General features: G+C 41.1%; 2 protein-coding genes and 1 long non-coding RNA gene across 3 annotated transcripts; 2 read left to right on the top strand and 1 right to left on the bottom strand.

The window, feature by feature from the left end:
* The first annotated feature begins 2503 nt into the window (after window positions 1–2503).
* Window positions 2504–6976, top strand: LOC115666230 (serine carboxypeptidase 24-like). The gene is made up of 10 exons (XM_056303005.1): window positions 2504–2864; window positions 3194–3280; window positions 3393–3485; window positions 3578–3663; window positions 3763–3993; window positions 4080–4210; window positions 4302–4406; window positions 6564–6690; window positions 6774–6861; window positions 6909–6976. The coding sequence occupies exons 1-10, from the start codon at window positions 2504–2506 to the stop codon at window positions 6974–6976; spliced, it is 1377 nt and encodes a 458-aa protein (XP_056158980.1).
* Window positions 6977–10682: 3706 nt separating this feature from the next.
* LOC130134930 (uncharacterized) lies at window positions 10683–11495 on the bottom strand. The gene is made up of 2 exons (XR_008814453.1): window positions 11203–11495; window positions 10683–10933 (listed from the first exon to the last, which is right to left on the bottom strand). It is a non-coding gene; the product is annotated as an uncharacterized LOC130134930 (long non-coding RNA).
* A 9178-nt stretch (window positions 11496–20673) lies between these two features.
* LOC130134933 (receptor-like protein EIX2) lies at window positions 20674–21508 on the top strand. Its single transcript, XM_056302971.1, has one exon. It carries the CDS (start codon window positions 20681–20683, stop codon window positions 21341–21343), a length of 663 nt encoding a protein of 220 aa, XP_056158946.1. The 5' UTR covers window positions 20674–20680; the 3' UTR covers window positions 21344–21508.
* The last annotated feature ends 635 nt before the right edge of the window (window positions 21509–22143 follow it).

The raw sequence follows: 22143 nt of genomic DNA, 5'->3' as shown, positions 1-22143 counted from the left end.
GATGAAAAAAAAGATATTTTTAGTAGCAATTTTCCTTTTTGGTTGGGCAATGTCGGAGTGAATTCTCTACGACAAATGAGGATTCATCTGGAAATGCTCTTACATGGCCAAGCTTCTAACTTAACTAATCTGCCGTTTCACGAGATTAGAGTGGATATACAAGTGGATTCTTTGACCGATTCATTTACTGCCACCCGAGACAGTTTTGACAAAGCGGTTGCTCCCCTCTTTAAACAAAATGTGAAAAGAGGACATCCCATGAAGTCTTCTGATTACGATCCTTCCGGGGAAGTGCAAAAAATTCCTAAACCTTTTTTTGGTGCCAATTAAGTCCTAAGCCTTTTAAATTGGTGCCAATTCAGTCCTAAACCTTTTATTTTTGTGCCAATTTAGTCCTTTCGGTCAGTTTTGACCGGAATTTGCCGACGTGGACGCCTGCCGGCCAGCGGCCGGTCACCGGCGCCGACGTGGCGCCGACGTGGATAACTTTAATAATATTTTAATTTTTTTTTGAATTTTTATTTTTTTTCCTCTTTTTTCTTTTTTTTTCACTTTTTTTTTTGGTCCTCCCCTCCTTCCTCTGGCCAGTCGCCGGTCCGGCGAGGGCGGTGGCCTCCCCCGGCGAGGGCTAGCCTCGCCTTGGTCGGGCGAGGCCCGACTGGGGAGGGGGGGACCAAAAAAAAAAGTGAAAAAAAAGAAAAAAAAGGAAAAAAATAAAAATTCAAAAAAAATTAAAAATTATTAAAGTTGTCCACGTCAGCGCCACGTCGGCGCTAGTGACCGGCCGCCGGCCGGCAGGCGTCCACGTCGGCAAATTCCGATCAAAATTGACCGGAAGGACTAAATTGGCACAAAAACAAAAGGTTTAGGACTGAATTGGCACCAATTTAAAAGGTTTAGGACTTAATTGACACCACAAAAAGGTTTAGGACTAAATTGGCACCAATGCAAAAGGTTTAGGACTGAATTGGCATAAAAAAAGGTTTAGGACTAAATTGGCACTAATGCAAAAGGTTTAGGACTTTTTTTGGCACTTTTCCCTCCTTCCGGGCCATGACAATCACTCTTTGTTTTGGCCACTTTCAGGGTTTAGGCTTAGTTCATTTTTTTCGGAAGATTTCCCATGATATTTTGAAGATGACTAAATAGTTAAAGACTACTAAACAGAGCGATTTATGATTGTGAATCACTATAGTGGGCATGGATATTTGTAATCTGGAATGAAAATGAGACGGCATTGTGAGCGGTGCTCGAGCCCGTAGAAGCAACTCCAAAAGTTTCGAGTGGAAGTAGCACATTCTGTATAGGCTGTAACATCGGATTACATAATGGACTTCAGCCTTGTTGAGGCTGTAAGAGCAGCGAAAAGTGGAGTAGGCCGAGTAGAAAGCAAAACCACTATAAATACTCTTGTCAATTTCTGCTTGTAGAAGATTTGTGATTCTGCATAAGTACATACGATTATATAGCACATGTGCACCTTTTACACATTGTCCATTACGTCTTCACAAAAAAAAAGTTTCAAGTTTCTCAAGACGACCTATTCACCCTGTCTTGGTCATAGTGCCTAGTCCATTTAAACTGGCATCACAAATTTTCTTCCTTGGTTAGTATTGAAGTGGTATAATATATTTGATGGAACTATCTACATTTATCGGAAATGCAGGACGAAATTTTGTGGGAAGATAAGATGTACTAGTAGCACATGGAATTCCATGTCCATCTACTCTCAAACTTGACTTTTCGTTGATTTTGGGGCACTTTGACTCTGGCTTTTATTTAACACAAAACAATTGAACAAAATCTCTCAAAATATTTAAATATTGACATGTAAAATCATATATAATATTTTATTTGAAGGAAAACCGAAATATCTTTTCGCAGCTTTTTAATTTTCTAGTTGATTAGACCCTTAAAGTTCATCCACGATCTCTGAGTATTCTTGAAAATATATGAAGAAAAAAATACCCTCTGCCAAGTTAAGTAAATAATCAAAAGATGTCTAGACTTACCTTCCATTGTCCTATATTTTTTCCTGTTTTTCACGTTTTGGTTATTGAACTTGACTGTAATCGTAACTCAACAAGATTATTGATGTAAATGTTCCCCACATAGTTGTTATTTTAAAGAGCGCAAGACTTTAGTTCATGAGAATTTCAATCCATATATTTGAAAACGTAGGGATAAGATATCGATGGATCAGCCTCATCGGCCCTTTTAACTCCCACAACCATAATCGAAGCTTCCCTTTGTGCTTACAGCTCAGAAAAGCCTTAAACAGTGCTAATATTACAGTACAAGATTTTCATGACCCCCAATTCGTATTGAACAATGTGGTTTTGTTATAACTGTACACAACAAATTACTGCTAATTACACAAACAAATGCAACCATCTTGTCTCTTCAGTTAACTAGTTGACGCCAAAACACACACATATATACACATAGAGAACAGGATTCCAAAGAGCATTTACAAGGAACCCCATCAAAACACGATCAAAAGATGGGGAGACTTGCATCACCAGACGCTTTCCACCTTCTCTTGTTGAGCTTATTGATGTCGTCTGTTGCGGCGAGGACTTCCATAGACGACGCGGCGAGTGCCAAGATCACGAGGTTACCCAGACAACCCAAGGACGCATGCGTCGCGCAGTATTCGGGTTATGTGAGGATAAGCGAGAGAAAGAAGATGTTCTATTGGCTGGTCGAAGCGTCATCAGATGCAGACTCCAAGCCTCTTCTCCTGTGGCTCAACGGAGGACCCGGTTGCTCGTCGATTGGGTACGGAGCTTTTCAGGAGATCGGACCCTTTCAGGTCCTGCCCAATGGGAAACTTGCGAAGAGACAAATCTCATGGGACACCGGTAATTTTGTTTCAGCAATGCTTCATGTAGTCAACAACATTGATTTGCCTCTCTCTCACGAAATTCCGTCGAACTAATAGATATGATCATAATTTAATGCTCTAATAGTACATAATGGTAGAACTAGAGCATATACTTTTGTGATACGCTATGACTTTGCCAATACGGTCTTTAGAAACCAAAGTACCGACTTTTTCATGCAGGGAGACGCAATTGGTTCATTTCTGTTATCCCATTTGAACCAATGAACGAAAGACCTTACGAATGTTACCTCTTTCAAACTCGTGGATGGCCCCATTTACTAATGTCATCTCGTTGGCTTGTTGCAGAGGCGAATTTGCTCTTCCTTGATTCCCCTTTTGGTGTCGGATATTCTGTTCGCAGCATTGTTGAGCAAGATGGAGATAATAGCACTGGTCGGGACTTTCAGACTCGGTTTATCTTTGTTTTTCACGGTTTAAGTCTTGCGTCTTACTGATACATCTCTTCCGATAGATTAATCGCTATCCCCTTTCTTTACGATCTTAGCCATGGACAGTTATGCGTTTCTAAACAAATGGCTTGAAGTCTTCCCGAAATTCAAGTACAGAGAGTTCTATCTTGCTGGAGAGAGCTATGCAGGTATGCATGTCTTGTCACCATTGAATCCCAATGAACCCACTTATACAGCACAGTGTGGGTCACTCAGAAGCTCAATATTGGACTTGTTTTAGGCCATTATATTCCTCAACTTGCACAAGTGATTGTAAATCAAAACAAAGGGATCGCCCGACCAATTATCAATCTGAAGGGACTCTTGGTGAGATGATTAACATGGAGTCTCCGGTTGAAGTAGATTCGTTTTCACTGCTGAATTGAGCTAAATTTTTGCTATTTTCTTGGGGAAAAAAAACTTTAGTTAGGAAATCCTTCTCTTGACAAAGCAACTGGAGATCCTGCAAAGTGGGAGTTCTATTGGAATCTGGGGCTTCTTTCAGACACTACGTACGAAAACATGAGGAAATTTTGCTCTGTGGATAGAGCTTCGGAAGGCTGCTCTAAAGCGCAGAAAGAAGCAGGTGACAATGAAATGGGAGTTGTAAATATCTTTAACGTATATACGAGACCATGCGGGGACAACTCCATACAGGTGAGATAGCTCCCAGATTCAGTTTTAGAGGCACGAAAAGAAATCTCAAGAAATAGCTTTATCCATCGTTTTTTCTCTAGAAGCAGGATCTGATGTATAGAGACGGGAATGAATTCTGCATGGATGCTGACACCGTGAAGTACCTGAAAAGGAAAGAGGTGCAAGAGTGCTTCCACGTTGACACCTCCTACATTCCATTGAACTACACGCTCTGCAGGTTCTGTCGATCGCGAGACAACAACTTTCTTCAAATTTAGGGCATGCAAAATATCCAGAGATAACTTAATCTTGTGATTTGGCTTATGCAGTGAACCACGCGTCAAACTCATATATAGCAAAAGTGACAAAGAAACATCGGTCCTGCCAATCCTTAAAGAACTCATAGAGACCCGCTTGCGGATTTGGATATATAGGTGAGGTGTAATGGTTAATTACCCGAAACAAGAATGTATCATAGAACATGCTGGATAGACTTGAGATTTACCTACGACAGAATCATTTGGTAGGATTAGTGCACAAACATTCATACATATGGGGAAACCGACATTTCTTCTAATTCATCACAAATGAGTCTTTTTTCTTACCGTTGTTAGTGGTATTGGGTGTTGACTCGCATGGATTATTGCCTTTTTCTTGAGTAGCGGCACAACAGATGCAGCCGTTCCTTTGCCAACAACTCGACGTAACATTGCAGCACTAAACCTGAAAGTACAGGAGAAATGGTACCCCTGGTACCATCACGATCTGGTAAACGCAATTCAAATCAAGTTAAAGAAAAGCTTCCACAAATCCATTCACAATGACTAAAACTAGACATTTTGGTTTCCCAGCTTGCAGGTTGGGTCGAGATATATGAAGGCTTGACGTTAGTTGCCGTAATGGGCTCAGGACATGAAGTGCCAATGTATCGCCCCTCCCAGGCACATACTATGCTCAAGAGCTTCCTGTCTAATGCACCAATGCCCAAGCCACCTCCTAAGCAGACAAGTTCCGCCTGAAGTCACTTGAGCTATGATCCCACAAATGCTCACGTCCAGCGTTAAGTGAAAGGGTTCTGGTCAATCTTTTGTTCTTGATGCAAAACTATTGAAGTGCTTGCAGAATGCTAGAAGCTTGGGAATTCATAAGATGTAGTTGGTTGCAAGCGCTTGATATTTCTTCTTGTCAATTTTAAGTTCTCGACTAGAATGCGGAAAGCCAACAGTACCAGTTGAATGAAATGGATGTAATTAAGGTTAGAAAATCAGCTTTTTCCTCCTATAAATATACAGTAAATAATCCTGCCACAGACATTACATTGCTTTTTTGTTTTCAGAGAAAGTAACACTGCACAATTGACTCGATAAACTGTATTATCGGTGGCCACTCTTCTTTTTCGTTAGGACATGATGAGAATATTTTCAGAACCGATCACGACATCAACATGTATTATCCTGGAAGTTGCTTGGTTTTACGACAGAGATGGAGAGAAGGTTCACTTGACCTGTAGTTATTTGCGAATAGTCAGTATTTTCGTTAACTATAATTGACACTCAAACAGTGGTAGTTACATTTTATAATAATAGAATGCATATGCACAACAAAGTCTCTGGATGATTTTGGCCCTTCATTTTCTGACCGAGGAGAACATACCCGTATACCAAAATGAGCATTTGGAACTTCCCCATGAACTAATCTTTATTACTTATCCAAAATATATTTTTCATGCTAATATTTTTATATTTGAAAACATAATCGAAAATAGTAATTTTTGTTTAAATATGAAATTCAGTGGCTTAGATATATTTGAAACACATTATACTTCCCATATAATCTTTATTGTAACTACAAAATTATGTATTATCCTAATGACACGATTAAAAGAAGTCTACGCCTATCGTTTGGTACAAATGACGTTTCGCGTGCCCATATTTTGTTCCCCGTACCCGAGCAATCCACACTTCAGATAACCTAGGTCTAGTCCGTATTTGGATATTAGCAGTAATTACCCGACTTTTAGGGTAGATCCAACTGGTCCCCTGCCCAATTTAGAATTATTCGGATGGGTTGCGTCAAAGTTGGATGGACATTTCCACAATGGACGCGGAGGACCATTGCATCTCTCCCTGCAATGCCTCCATTTTGGGGGCTTTGCCTATATGGTTAGCCAACATGTGAACTTTGTGGCTTGATTTGTCTCACACTCAAATTACCACGTCCTTACCCAATGTATATACTTTTTAATGGTTCCAATTTAGATCTCTCCGATAAATTTAATCTCTCTACCTCTTCCCCCGTTTCTCGGTGATATCCGGATGAATGGTACATTACCATCATCCTTATGGGCAACAAGACTAGTTAACATCGTTATTTCAAAGTTAGTAATTTAGTTAAGATCAAAACGTGAAACGGATGGTGTCTTTATAAACACGCAATGTACACCAAGAAACGACCTTAATATGAATAATAACACGGAACCAAAAGACTTGACTTGATCCGAGACCGACACTGCAAAAAACTGGACAGAGTTGTCCGCGATCTCCGTAATGGTGCTGCACTTGCTTCCAAGTTGACTTGGACTTCTCTTCTAGATGGGATCCAGTCATTAATTTACCAACTCCAACTGCAAGAGTGGATGTGCCTTTTCTCCCTGATGATGAGTATCATATGTGGACCTTGAAGGCGCTGCATATACATGGTACACATGATACATATAAGGTGCATGTATGTGACCACAACTTGTCAAATTAAAAGAGAAATTTCTCCCTGTCCTTCTCTATAAATGATATTGGTTTGATTAGACGACCCTTAAACCCTCCACTCTAAAACATGAATTCATCCTCTCCCTCATTGCTCACGGGGAGATATTGTTCCCAAGTGCTCACACTGGTAACTCTTTTACTTATTTTAGATAATTCATGTGTGTGCTTTTGTAGCAATTCAACATCCATTTGGAGAGAGCAAGAAAGAGATGCTTTGCTCCAGCTTCGACAAAGCCTCTTAGATCCATCAGGCTTGCTTTCTACGTGGAAAGGCAAAGATTACTGCAGATGGAAAGGAGTGATTTGCGATAGAGTATATGGCCATGTCATCAAGCTCCAATTACCCCAGCCAAGAAAAGACGAAACTAGTCTTCATTTTCCTATGGGCATGAAGCTCTTCCTGCCTGGTGAGCTGAACTCTTCTTTGCTCCACTTGAGATACTTGAACCTCTTGGACTTAAGTGAGATCAATTCCAATCATCGAAGGATACCCAAATTCCTCGGTTCGATGAAACAATTGAGGTACCTCAATCTGTCATTTGCTAACTTTCATGGAACGGCTCCTCGACAATTGGGAAATCTCACCAGGTTGGAAGTCCTCGATCTTCAAAATTACAATGGAAATTTGATTGTGGATGATACCTCGTGGGTTTCTCATCTTCAATCACTAAAGTACCTCGACATGAGTGGTTTAAAGATTGCAAACGCAAAAGGCCTCATACAGGTGATCAGCATTAGGGGTGTCAACGGGTCGGGTCGGGCTGGGTTTTCATGATACTCGACCCGACCCGAAACAATAAATATATGTGCTTGGCCCGACTCGAAACAAGACCCGAACATGATATAGCCGCACAATCGGGTCGGGTTCGGATCGGGTCGGGTCGGTTCGGGTTCGTGTTTAGAGGTTTACTAATCATTGTTTAACCAATACTACTCTGGGGAACCACAGACATAGGTAAGAACTTTCAACGGAATCGAACTGAACACATTCCCAAGTAAAGAAAAGTGTAAATTCAAGACCCAACAACCAAAAAGTTTACTTCCCCGAGAGCATTGCAAAAGCTCCGAATTTGAACACTCACCCGATGAATTCAGCTAACGTAACCCCGCTGGATACGAAAATCAAAAGCCAAGCAACACCACCGTCGCACCCGAAACATCGCTTGAAATTCAAAGACGCAACACTAGCACTAAAATCACGAATTACAACACCGTAACCCCTTTACCCCAAACTACACCCGAAACAGTCGAGAACGAGCGGGAACGCAGGCTAGAATCGAGCAATCAGGTACCCGAGAGAACGGGAGGAGCACGCAATCAAACGAACAAGCCGGCAATCGGGTGCAAGAATCACGGAACACGATGACCCCATCCAGCGAACACCAACCGGAACACCCAAAGGGGAAGACTCACCCGGAAGGCTGGGACGGCGACTGCGACGGAGCCATGGCGGCGGTTCCTCGGAGTCGGCGATCACGAGCTCCGCCTAGGCGCCGGCGAGAGAGATCCGGCAATTGAAGCGGGGAGAGGGATCTCCGGCGGGCGAACTCGAAGCTCGCGAGAGCCTCGGATATGGAGGTCGAAGGAAGGAGGGAAGGCGACGATGAATTTCCCGTCGCGAGGAGGTTTCTGTCCGTCACTTTGAACAAGAAGATAAGGTTTCGGCGCGCTTGGAACAAGAAGGACAAATGGGTGGGCTTGTTTCGGGCGGGCTCGGGTAGATCCAAAACAAGTTTAAGCCTTGTTTTTATTATTACCCAAACAAGTTAAGGTCAACCCGACCCAATATGAAAATTTCTTGTTTGGATCGGGTCGGTTCGGGTCGGGTCATGTTTGAGCGGGTACTTTTGACACCCCTAATCAGCATGCTCCCATCTTTATCACATTTGAGCTTATCAGACTGTAGATTAGATAATTTTTATCTGTCTTCTAATCACTTGGTCAATTGTACTTCTCTTGTTCATCTTCAGTACCTCAATCTTTCGATGAATCATTTCAAAGGTCCCATCCCGAGCACTATATTTCAAAACACGACTTCTCTCCAACATCTTGATCTTTCAGAGAACTCTTTCAACTCATCAATTCCCATGTGGTTTGACAAGTTTACAAGCCTTGTTCATCTCGATCTCATGGGAAATCTTTTCGACAGCATTGAAGGAGGCTTATTCTCATTCTTAAAGAACCACCGGTACCTCAAGTTGTTGCGTTTGTTTGCTAACGAAATCGGAGAAGAGATTTCAACAACCCAAAGAAATTCATCGGGACTCAATGAGAATAACTTAGAGTGTCTAGAGATATTTGGTAATCGTCTTAAGGTTGCTTTGCCCAACTGGTTATTGCACTTTACTAACTTAAAATACATTATGCTTCCCTACAATTCCTTCTCCAGTTCAATTCCTAGTGTCATCGGGTCATTGTCGAACTTGGTAACACTAGATCTTTCATATAATGGATTGAATGGGACCATTCCATCATCATTAGGTCGGTTGTCGTCATTGAGAAGTTTATATCTTTCTAATAATCAGTTGGCAGGGCATATTCCCGAGTCATTAGGGAAATTGCGGGTTTTACAAGAGTTGTACCTTGACAATAATCATTTGACCGGTACTATACCCAGTAGTTTCGGAAAGCTTTCTCATCTCTTGGATTTGAATCTTCGTGACAATTTTTTGGGAGGTGTGATTTCAGAAATCCATTTTTCTAATATGTCAAGGCTCGAGTATTTGGTTGTTAGTGACAATAATAACTTGACTTTCAAGGCAAAACCCAGCTGGATACCCCCTTTCCAAATTCTACTCATTGGGCTAAACTCTTGTAAATTCAGAACTCCATTTCCCCAATGGATTCGGACACAAGTGGAAGCTGAATATATCGAACTCTCCAATGCTTCCCTTTTTGGGCCCCTGCCAAATTGGTTAGCCAACATGACGTTTGACGAGCTCGATCTATCTCATAATCAAATTACCGAACCCTTGCCTAGCTTATCTTCTAACTGTTCCGCTTTGGATCTCTCCCACAACTCGATTTCTGGATCACTTCCGACAGATATTGGTGTCATGTACGGGTTAGAAACTCTGTATCTCAATGATAACCTAATTAATGGTACAATACCGTCATCGTTATGTACCGTGATGGGCATGCGTGCTTTGAATCTTGCAAACAATAAGCTATCTGGCAGTATTCCGGACTGTTGGAAGTGTTCTTCATCTCCCTCAACTTTGTCATTCAATAAGTCGTCCGCAGTACCTCCATGCTCAATGAGACCCGTCATTTCTATCCTACGCTTGAATGGAAACCGTCTCAATGGGGAGATTCCTCTGTCTTTGGGTTATTGCACAAGGCTAGAAATTTTAGACCTTGGAGAGAATAACTTCTCTGGTAGCATCCCGACATGGTTCGGCGAAAGCTTTAGTTACTTGTCGATCCTGAGGCTACGAGAGAATAGGTTTACGGGAAGCATCCCTCCGCAGCTCTGCTCACTCTCAGGATTGAAAATATTAGACATGGCAGCGAACAATTTGAGGGGAACGATCCCACGTTGTCTTGGCAATATGAGCGGCATGATAAACTTCAATCAAGTCAATCCATTTGGATCTCCATTGCCATTATATCCTTTTTGGGATCAGCTTGTGGTTGAGATCATGAAGGGACGATACAATGAATACACCAATATTGATCTGCTACTTGTGGTCAATTTGGATCTCTCAAGCAACCATTTGACCGGGTCAATCCCCGAAGAATTTGCTTATCTCGCGGGATTGCATGGCTTGAACTTGTCCCACAACCTTCTCTCTGGAAATATTCCCATTGGCATTGGGAACATGACATCACTCGAATCTCTTGATCTTTCGAACAACCACCTCTCGGGGACAATTCCGCAGGGCATTTCAGCGTTAACATTTCTGAGCCACCTCAACCTATCTCAAAACAACTTCACCGGGCAGACAGAATACAATGCAAGCCTCATCATCATATCAGCCATCTCGTAAGCTGTGGTACCAAATCTGGCATCTGAAGGCCCACCCTAAAGTTAGAATTTTTCTCTGGAACCTGTGCCAAAATGCACTCCCTACCAGAGAAAGCCTATACAAGCGCAAGATCATACCTCAGCCAGTTTGTCCTTTTTGTAATCACGAAATCGAAAGCGGTGGAACATCTGTTTTTGCTCTGCCCTTGGACCGGCTCGGTTTGGAATGATCCTGCATTAAATATACAGTCAGAACATCACGCGGATGGACGAATGGCTACAAAATCACCAACAAAAGCCAGCTAACTCACTTCCCTTTGAGAAAATCGCAGCCCTTCTCTGGTACATTTGGAAAGCAAGGAACGATCTTGTATTCCGTCGAAAACAAACACCCCCCCCTCCCCCCCGAAACACTAATTGCTTCAGCGGAGTCGATGATCAGCAATTATTGTAAGTGGAACACTAAAAGTTCAACACTTGACTCGAATCAAGCTCACTTACCCTTGAATTGGTGTCCGCCGAAGAATCAGTCCTTTAAGATAAACATCGACGGTTCCTTCGTAGCTGGTAGTCCAGAGGGAGCGATCGCAGGAGTCCTCCGAGATACCTCAGGAGTTCTGATAGACGGATTTGCTAAAAAAATCCGAGCTTCCTCGCCCATCCAGGTGGAAACCCTGGCTCTGGTGGAGCCGTTGAAGCACTTCAGTTTGAGAAGAAACGAAGTACTGTACTTGGAGACCGACAGCTTGAATCTCTTTGAAGCCATGCAGGAAAAAACTCACGTGCCGTGGGAGGTGGAGGCGCCCATCTTGGATGCTCAAAGCCCAGTTAGCCTATTTTAGCAACATCACCTTGGCCCATTGTGGAAGGGTCGCAAATCAAGTGGCTGATTGGGTAGTTAAGGCCCGAAGATTAAATACTCTTCCTCCTTCTTGGTCATCCCAGCCCCCCAACCCCTTTGGGACCTGTTGTGTTTTGATGTCTCTTATTTGGGGGTTTTGTCTAAGAACTCCTTGATGATAAATAGAACTTCTTTCCGACCAAAAAAAAAAAAGAGGTGACGTCGCTGATTTGCGTCTATTAAAAATGGTGATATTTCCGGTTCTCAAATTTTGAACATGATGAGTTTGCCTGGAGGCTTATGTATTGTTAGCGACCGTATGAAATCTGAATTTAACCTTACAAAAAGATTAATTTCAGGTTGCTTTACCAAATTTAGCTATACCTGTGTTTACCATCTTACTTTGCTTAAGTTGAACACGAGTTATTTTTTAAACTACTTCGAATCGTCGGTTTTCTGCGCAACTACTTGCTCTCTTAACGAGGAATGTTGTTTATGATCATCCCATATCTCCTAGAGACTCGTCGAAGTAATTTTCCAAAACCGTGTTTTAATCCTTCGATTATGTTTATATTTTGCCTCGATTCTCGATTCTTCTGTGTTTTTTGAGCTCAGAGGCCTCTTGATGATATCCAATCTAAGAGGATCGAAATTGATGGCAAAGTCGTACTCTTAGCTTCTCATTTCTTCCCCTTCATGAATGACCTTTGGTCTCTCTGCTAAAAATCAACCATGCTTGTCTCCAGTCTCAACTAGGCTTTTTGTCCGAATTGTATATAGAGTTTGAATTCCTCAACCTTCTCATATTCATCATCCATCCAAAAGCTCGTTGCTACATTTTTCTCTACAACAAAGGTGGTGGTTAGATTCTGTCTTTTCTGGATGCTATTAGCAGTGATCGCGAATGTTTATCCCCACTCATTATCAGACCTGTTTTTCTAATATAAGATAAGATACATATGCTGTTCGATTCTTTTCTTTTGGGAGCATTTTATTTTATGATAGCTCTGAGTTTCTTAGTGTAGTTTATATGTAGGAATGGTACTCTGACCCTTTCACTTTCTGCACATGCATTGCGTTATTGATCCCTTGCTCAATTACCATCACTATTAGTTTAGTGATTTGCATTCATAGGAAACACTAAATAACTAAAGAATCAAATTACATCCATGGAAAACAATCGACACACGTCTATTGAAAGAAAAGCCTACATAGAGCTGGTTCCTTTACAGATTGAACTATTAATGTTTTCTATGGTCGAAATCATCATTTATCTTGAAAATTTATGGACGAAGCAAACTCAAGTTTGAAATAGGTGTTGTGGGAGAAGAATTCAGAAATAAAGAATGAAAATTTACATTTGCGATGCTGTGAAAGTGATCGCAGTATGTTTTTCGCTGTTGTTTCCTATTGTCTTGCTTTTTGAGCAATGGCCGAGAATATCTTGTGCGTAGCACGGGCAACAAGACTAGTTGAAATTGTCATTTTAAAATTGGTAGTTTAATAAAAGTCATGACGTGAAATGGACGGTGTTGTTATAGACACGCATTTATACATAGAAACAATCATTAACCCAAAAGACTTGACTTAATTAGGTCCGTGTCCGGCACTGCAAAAATTGAGCGTAGTGTCCCACGATCTCCTTAATTGGGCTGCTTTTCACTTAAACTAATCTGTAGTGGTTGAATTCTCTCTTCCGGATGGGGCCCTGTCATTAACTTACAAACTCCCACTTACAAGAACGGACGTGCCTTCTTTTTATGACTCTGATTATGGTATGTGGACCTTACATGTGCTGCACATACATCCTTTGAGACAGTACACTTGCATCCACATCAGGTGCATGTTATGCAACCACACCGCATGAGAAATGAGCAATCTCGTGCCCTCTCCCCCGCCCTTTGGTTCTTCATTTCGGGTGTATTTAGAACTTGTGCTCGTGTGATCTCTTCCCTTCCATTACTTTGCTTATCAATGTAATGTAATTAGCACGCTGTGAGGTCTAATTCGCAAAACAATACTCTTTCTACCGTATCTTCGCATGCCAAACTTTGCTCTCCGCTCTCTCTTTTCAGCCAAATTTGATTTCTACTCGGCTTCTTTTCTCGCATTTTATGTGGCCGAAGGTCATAGTACAAGATACCTGTTAATTAGGGCTGGTCCGGACAGATTTAAATGGGCCTCCAATTCTTGGATCATTGGGACGGATAGGGAAGCAGGCAAAATTCTAGGGTCCGGACAGATTAAAATGAGCACTGTGAATATTCCAATACACTAATCGTTATTAGTTACCTGATATATATTTTTCATGATAATATTTTTGTATCGGAAAATGTTATTAAAAATAGTAGTTCTTGTCTGAACATGAAACTTAGTGGTTCAGATACATTAAAAACGCATTATGCCGCCTATATTATCTATATTGTAACTACAAAATCATGTTTTATCCTAATTACATGATCAGTAGAAGTCCACCCTTATTGTACCACATTTTTTACAAGTAACAGTTTCGCGATCCCTTTTTCGTTCCACGTACCGGTCCACACTCCAAGTAACCTAGGTCTTGCTTTTTTTTTTTTTGGTCTGTCCTTCTCTAATTCTCAACTCACTCTCAGACTTTTGCCCTGCCTCTTGCCGGGCGTGGGAGTCGAAACCCACATCTTAAACTACACGTCCCCGTCCCTAGCTTGAAGTATTTGGATATTAGCAATAATTTACTTGACTTTTAGGGTAGATCCCAAGTGGCCCTTTTCCAACTTGGAATCATTCGGATGGATTCCGTTAAATTTGGAGCAACATTTCCACAATGGATGGGACACAAGTGGAGGACCACGGGATATCTCTCTCAAATGGCACCATTTTTGGGGGCTTTGCCCAGATAGTTAGCCTAACATGTCGCTTTTGTGGCTTGATTTCTCCCACAACTCCATCTCTGAACACTCTACCTTGGCCGACTGATACCAGCGAAGTCGAGATAATGAAATTTGACTTTGCTTCAATTTGATTCTATCTTAAATTTGTGGTGCTTAATTTATTATTTTTATTCAATCGATTTTCAGGAAAAAAGTTGGACATGGTTGACCTTTTGAGACCTACTACCCATTTTGTTTTTTTTTTTTTGCCTTTTCTCTCTCTTTTAGGATATCTCCAACTTTCATAAGTTTTTCGTAATTTTCTTTTCTTTAAAGTAATTGCAAAAATAAGCAATGACCATCTCCTAAATTGACGCCTACCCGCATTTTTTATTTTTATTTTTGGCCTTATCTTTCTCTTCTGGGCTCACAAAAGATCGTAGAAATAATTTGTCATGGAGCATTCTACAAACATATAACCATTGCAAAAATTTTGCAAGGCAGTAAAAATATGACTTCCTCAATAAGGTGTTGGCTTAAATGGTAATAGAGTTTGCTTCTCTCCTTGTCTCTTAGTTTCAAGTCTTGTTGTGAGCACTTTAAGAGTAAAATTTTGAATGCACCAAGCCGATGTGGGGAGAGCACACCTTTGAGATCGTTCGGGTAAATGAACCAGTTGAGGTGCGCGAACACTGGTATGGATACCACGTGACCGCTAAACTTAAAAACAGAATATTGCTTCTATCTCATCTTCTTTTGAAAAGATACATTTAAACTTTATTATACCATCTTACTTAGACCACGAATAAAGTGAGGCACAGAAGGTGAGTATTATTAGGTAGAAATATTTATGAAAATAATACTTTTATTATAGGAAAGTTGGACAATATTAATATGCAATTGATTTTCTCTTGATTGAAATACATCTATCAAAAGAAAAGCCAACAAAAAGAAAGTTTCTTTAACAGACTAATCGCTTATATTTCCTATGGAGCAAATAATTAGTTATCTTGAAAATAAAGATAGATGTTACTGGAAAAGGGTTCGGAAATAAAGAATCAAATTACATTTGTGATGTTGTGAAAGTGATTACGATATGGCTTCTCCGTTTGTTTTCATTGTTTTGCTTTTTAAGCAATAGCTAACAAAATTCTGTGCATAGCATGGGCAACATAACTAGTCAAGATAATTATTTCGAAATTGTTAATTTGATTAAGATCTTAACTTAAAATGGACGGTGTCTTATAAACACGCATTTATACAAAAAAAAAAAAAACAAGTGTTATGAATAATGACAAGGAATCAAAAGACTTCCTTCCAAGTTGACTTGGACTTCTCTTCCAGATGGGGTCCAGTCATCAATTTAAAGACTTCAATTCCAAGAGTGGATGTGCCTTTCCTTCCTTACCATAATTATGATAGAGGACCTTAAGTGTGCTGCATATAGAATCTATCATATAACATGCTGGATAGACTTGAGATTTACCTATGATACAATAATTTGGTAGGATTAGTGCACAAACATTCATACATACGGCGAAACCAACATTTCTTCTAATTCATCACAACGGTATCTTTTCTCTTACCGTTGTTAGTGGCTTTGAGTGTCGATTCGCATGGATTATTGCCTTTTTCTTGAGTAGCGGCACAACAGATGCAGCCGTTCCTTTGCCAACAACCCGACATAACATTGCAGCACTAAAACTGAAAGTACAGGAGAAATGGTACCCCTGGTACCATCACGATATGGTAAACGCAATTCAAATCAAGTTAAAGAAAAGCTTCCACAAATTCATTCACAATGACTAAAACTAGACTCTTTGGTTTCCCAGCTTGCAGGTTGGGTCGAGATATATGAAGGCTTGGCGTTCGTTGCCGTAATGGGCTCGGGACATGAAGTGCCAATGTGTCGCCCCTCCCAGGCACATACTATGCTCAAGAGCTTCCTGTCTAATGCACCAATGCCCAAGCCACCTCCTAAGCAGACAAGCTCCGCCTGAAGTCACTTGAGCTATGATCCCACAAATGCTCAGGTTCATCGTTAAATGAAACGGTTCTGGTCAATCTTTTGTTCTTGATGCAAAACTATTGAAGCCCTTGCAGTATGCTAGAAGCTTGGGAATTTCATAAGAAGTAGTTGGTTGGAAGTGCTTGATATTTCTTCTTGTTAATTTCGAGTTCTCGACTAGAATGCGGAAAGCCAGTGACAATACCAGTTGAATGAAATGGACGTAATTAAGGTTAAAAGATCAGCCTTTTCCTTCTATAAATGTACAGTAAATAATCCTACCACAGACATTACATTCCTTTCTTTTTTTTCCGTAGAAAGTAACACCACACAATTGACTCGATAAACTGTATTAGCGGTGGCCTCTCTTCTTTTTTCATTTGGACATGACGAGAATATTTTCAGAACCGCCCCTGACATCAACAGGTATTATCCCGGAAGTTGCTTGATTTAACGACATAGATGGAGAGAAGGTTCACTTGACCTGGTGTTATTTGCGAAGAGTCAGTATTTTCCTTAACTATAATTGACACTCAAACGGTGGTAGTTACATTTTATAATAATAGAATGCATATGCACAGCAAAGTCTCTCCGTGATTTTGGCCCTTAATTATCTGACCGAGGAGAACATACTAAAATGAGCATTTCAAACGTCCCAATACACTGATCTTTATTACTTATCCGAAATATATTTTTCGTGCTAATAATTTTTTATTTGAAAACATTATTGAAAATAGTAATTTTTGTTTGAACATGAAACTCAGTGGCTCTGATACGTTCGAAACACATTATACTGCCCACATTATCTTTATTATAACTACAAAATCATGTCTTATCTTAATTACATGATTAAAAGAAGTCTACGCCTATCGCTTGGTACAAATGATGTTCCGCATTCCCATAATTTATTCCCGTACTCAGGCGATCCACACTTCAAATAACCTAGGTCTAACTCCGGTGTTTGGATATTAGCGATAATTACCCGACTTTTAGGGCAAAGCTCAACTGGTCCACTGTCCAATTTAGAATTATTCGGATGGGTTGTGTAAAAGTTGGATCGACATTTCCACAATGGATGCAGACACAAGCGGAGGACCATGGCATCTCTCTCTGCAATGCCTCCATTTTGGGGGCTTTGCCTACATGGGTTAGCCAACATGTGAATTTTGTGGCTTGATTTGTCTCACATTCAAATTACCACGCCCTTACTCAATATATATACCTTTTAACGGTTCCAATTTAGATCTCTCAGACAAACTTAATCTCTCTACCTCTTTCAATCGTGTCTCGGTGATATCGTGATGAACGGTACATTTCCATCAACCTTATGGGCAATAAGACTAGTTAACGTCGTTATTTCAAAATTAGTAAATTTAGTTAAGATAAATCGTGAAACGGATGGTATCTTTATAAACCCGCAGTGTACACCGAGAAACGACCTTAATATGAATAATAATGAAACGAACACAAAAGACTCGACGTGATCCGGACCGGCACCGCAAAAAGCTGGACATGAGTTCTCGCACTTGCTTCCAAGTTGACTTGGACTTCTCTTCTAGATGGGATCTGGTCGTCAATTTGCGACTCCAACCGCAAGAGTGGATGTGCCTTTTCTCCCTGATGATGACTATCATATGTGGACCTTAAATGTGCTGCATATACATGATACACATGCATACACATAAGGTGCATGTATGTAACCACAACTGGTCACATTAAAAGAGAAATCTCTGCCTGCCCTTCTCTATAAATGATCTAGGTTTGATTAGAGGACCCTTAAACCCTCCACTCTAAAACATGAATTCATCCTCTCCCTCATTGCTCATGGGGAGATATTGTTCCCAAGTGCTCACACTAGTAGTAACTCTATTCCTTATTTTAGATAATTCATGTGTGTGCTTCTGTAGCAATTCAACGTCCATTTGCAAAGAGCAAGAAAGAGAGGCTTTGCTCCAGCTTCGACAAAGCCTCTTGGATCCATCTGGCTTGCTTTCTTTGTGGAAAGGCCAAGATTGCTGCATATGGAAAGGAGTGATTTGTGATAGAGTATATGGTCATGTCATCGAGCTGCAATTACCCCAACCAAGAAATGACGAAACTAGTCTTCATTTTCCCATGGAATCGAAGCTCTTCCTGGCTGGTGAGTTGAACTCTTCTTTGCTCCACTTGAGATACTTGAACCACTTGGACTTAAGCGGGATCGATTCCAATCATCGAAGAATACCCGAATTCCTCGGTTCGATGAAACAATTGAGGAACCTCAATCTGTCATTTGCTAACTTTCATGGAACGGTTCCCCGACAATTGGGAAATCTCACCAAGTTGGAAGTCCTCGATCTTCAAAATTACAATAGAAAATTGATTGTGGATGATACCTCGTGGGTTTCTCATCTTCAATCACTAAAGTACCTCGACATGAGTGGTTTAAAGATTGCAAACGCAAACGGCCTCATACAGGTGATCATCATGCTCCCATCTTTATCAAATTTGAGCTTATCATACTGTGGATTAGATAATTGTCATCTTTCTTCTAATCACTTGGTCAATTCTACTTCTCTTGTTCATCTTCAGTACCTCAATCTTTCGATGAATCATTTCAAAGGTCCCATCCCGAGCACTATATTTCAAAACATGACTTCTCTCCAACATCTCGATCTTTCATGGAACTCTTTCAACTCATCAATTCCAATGTGGTTTGACAAGTTTACAAGCCTTGTTCATCTCGATCTCGAGGGAAATCTTTTTGACAGCATTGAAGGAGGCTTATTCTCATTCTTAAAGAACCACCGGTACCTCAAGTCATTGCATTTGTCTTCTAACCAAATCGGAGAAGAGATTTCAACAATCCAAGGAAATTCGTCGGGACTCCATGAGAATAACTTAGAGAGTCTAGAGATACGGGAGAATCATCTTAAGGGTGCTTTGCCCAACTGGTTAGCGCAGTTTACTAACTTAAAACACATTATGCTTCCTGCCAATTCCTTCTCCGGTTCAATCCCTAGTGTCATTGGGTCATTGTCGAACTTGGTAACACTAGATCTTTCAGATAATGGATTGAATGGGACCATTCCATCATCATTAGGTCGGTTGTCGTCATTGAGATGGTTATATCTTTCTAATAATCAGTTGGCAAGGCATATTCCCGAGTCATTAGGGAAATTGCGGGCTTTACAAGAGTTGTGCCTCGACAGTAATCATTTGACCGGTACTATACCCAATAGTTTCGGAAAGCTTTCTCATCTCTTGAGTCTGGATCTTATTAACAATTCTTTGGGAGGTGTGATTTCGGAAATCCATTTTTCTAATATGTCAAGGCTCAAGTATTTGGACGTTAGTGACAATAATAACTTGACTTTCAAGGCAAAATCCAGCTGGATACCCCCTTTCCAACTTCAAATCATTTTGATGGGATCTTGTAAATTCGGAACTCCATTTCCCCAGTGGATTCGGACACAAGTGGAAGCCAAATTTATCGTACTCTCCAATGCTTCCCTTTTTGGGCCCCTGCCAAATTAGTTAGCCAACATGACGTTTGAGGATCTCAATCTATCTCACAATCAAATTACTGGACCCTTGCCTTGCTTATCTTCTAACTGTCACGCTTTGGATCTCTCCCACAACTTGATCTCTGGATCTCTTCCGACAGATATTGGTGTTATGTATCAATTAGTTATTCTGTATCTCAATGATAACCTAATTAATGGTACAATACCGTCATCGTTATTTAACGTGAGGGGCATGAGTGCTTTGAATCTTGCCAATAATAAGCTATCTGGCAGTATTCCGGACTGTTGGAAGTGTTTTTCATCTCCCTTAACTTTGTCATTCAATAAGTCGTCTGCAGTACCTCCACGCTCAATGACACCCGCCCTTTCTATCCTACGCTTGAATGGAAACCGTCTCAATGGGGAGATTCCTGGGTCTTTGGGTTGTTGCACAAGGCTAGAAATTTTAGACCTTGGAGAGAATAACTTCTCTGGTAGCATCCCGACATGGTATGGCGAATGCTTTAGGTACTTATCGATCCTGAGGCTACGAGAGAATAGGTTTACGGGAAGCATCCCTCCGTGGCTCTGCTCACTTTTAGGATTGAAAATATTAGACATGGCAGTGAACAATTTGAGGGGAACAATCCCACGTTGTCTTGGCAATATGAGCAGCATGATAAACAGCAGCATGATAAACGTCAATCAAGTCAATCCATTTGCATTTTTACGGCCATTATATCCTTTTTGGGATGTATTATATCCTTTTCGGGATCAGCTTGTGGTTGAGATCATGAAGGGACGATACAATGAATACACCAATATTGATCTGGGTCTTGTGGTCAATTTGGATCTCTCAAGCAACCATTTGACCGGGTCAATCCCCGAAGAATTTGCTTATCTCGCGGGATTGCATGGCTTGAACTTGTCCCACAACCTTCTCTCTGGTGATATGCCCATTGGCATTGGGAACATGAGGTCCCTCGAGTCCCTTGATCTTTCGGACAACCACCTCTCGGGGACGATTCCGCAGGGCATTTCAGCGTTAACATTTCTGGGCCACCTCAACCTGTCTCAAAACAACTTCTCCGGGCAGATTCCAGAAGGAAATCAAATCGAGACACTTGACGATCCTTCCATTTATGCCGGCAATCCTCTACTCTGCGGTGATCTTCTAAGAAGAAAATGCCTCGATGCCGAGGCGCCTCAACCTCCAAAAATCCCTCACCCTGAAGATACACATGACGAGGATAAGCTTGAAGAGGCCTTGTTCTACGGGGTCGTAATGCTTGGGTTTGCGACTGGGTTTTGGGGCTTCTTTGGTGTTTTGCAGGTCAAGAGGGATTGGAGACGTGCATATTTCAGCTTTGCGGATCATGCAACAGACAAGGCATACGTGGCTATAGTGGTGAAGGTAGCCAAGATGAAGAGACTGAGACGGTCAAGAAGCACATAAATAATGAGCAATCTCTTGCCGTCTCCTCCCCTGCCTTTGGTTCTTCATTTGGGGCTGTGTGAAATTTCTTGTGCTTTCCAATAGTTGGCTTATTGATGTAATGTAATAAGAGTGCTGTAAGGTTTCCAACTTTGTCGCAGAATATGATGTCTGCAGATTGAGAGATGGGCTTCAATTGTGATGGATGCATGGATGCTCTCCCACCAAGCTGAAGGTGGAGAAAAAGAAGTGAAGCGAAAGACGCGGTCATTTTCCCAGATTCAAAGTTGAATACAACTAAAATTTCAAGTCCGAAAGAGGGTTAATGATAAATTTAGAGACAAAGAACGCAAACACAATTTAACGAGGTTCGGCTAAGTAAGCCTACGTCCTCGGGAATCCTCTCTCAAAGTTTCTTTTGTTATAAATTCTTTGAGAGAGAGACTGCCTTTTTATTGATAGAGGTACATAATTGTTTCCAGAATTACAGGGAATGTACAGAGTAACAATTGAACAAGGAAAGAACACCAAATCAGGAGAATATCCTATAATTTTCTCCTACCAAAATAGGAGGATCCTGTCGATTTGGTCAACACTCCCCCTCAAGTTGGACCGAAGATATCATCAGAGGTCAACTTGTTCACCATGTCCTGAAATGGTCCTTTAGCAAGGGCTTTGGTGAAAATATCGGCCAACTGATCTTCACTTCGAACATAGGGAGTTTCAATGGTGTTATCCTGAACCTTTTCCCGTACAAAATGGCAGTCTACCTCAATGTGTTTTGTTCTTTCATGGAACACGGGATTTGAGGCGATATGAGA

The sequence above is a fragment of the Syzygium oleosum genome, unplaced genomic scaffold (assembly GCF_021117445.2).
Source record: "Syzygium oleosum isolate NSW1041296 unplaced genomic scaffold, Sole_v2.1 Sole_v2.25, whole genome shotgun sequence".
Classification (NCBI taxonomy): Eukaryota; Viridiplantae; Streptophyta; class Magnoliopsida; order Myrtales; family Myrtaceae; genus Syzygium; species Syzygium oleosum.
This window is presented reverse-complemented; position numbering and strand designations above follow the sequence as displayed.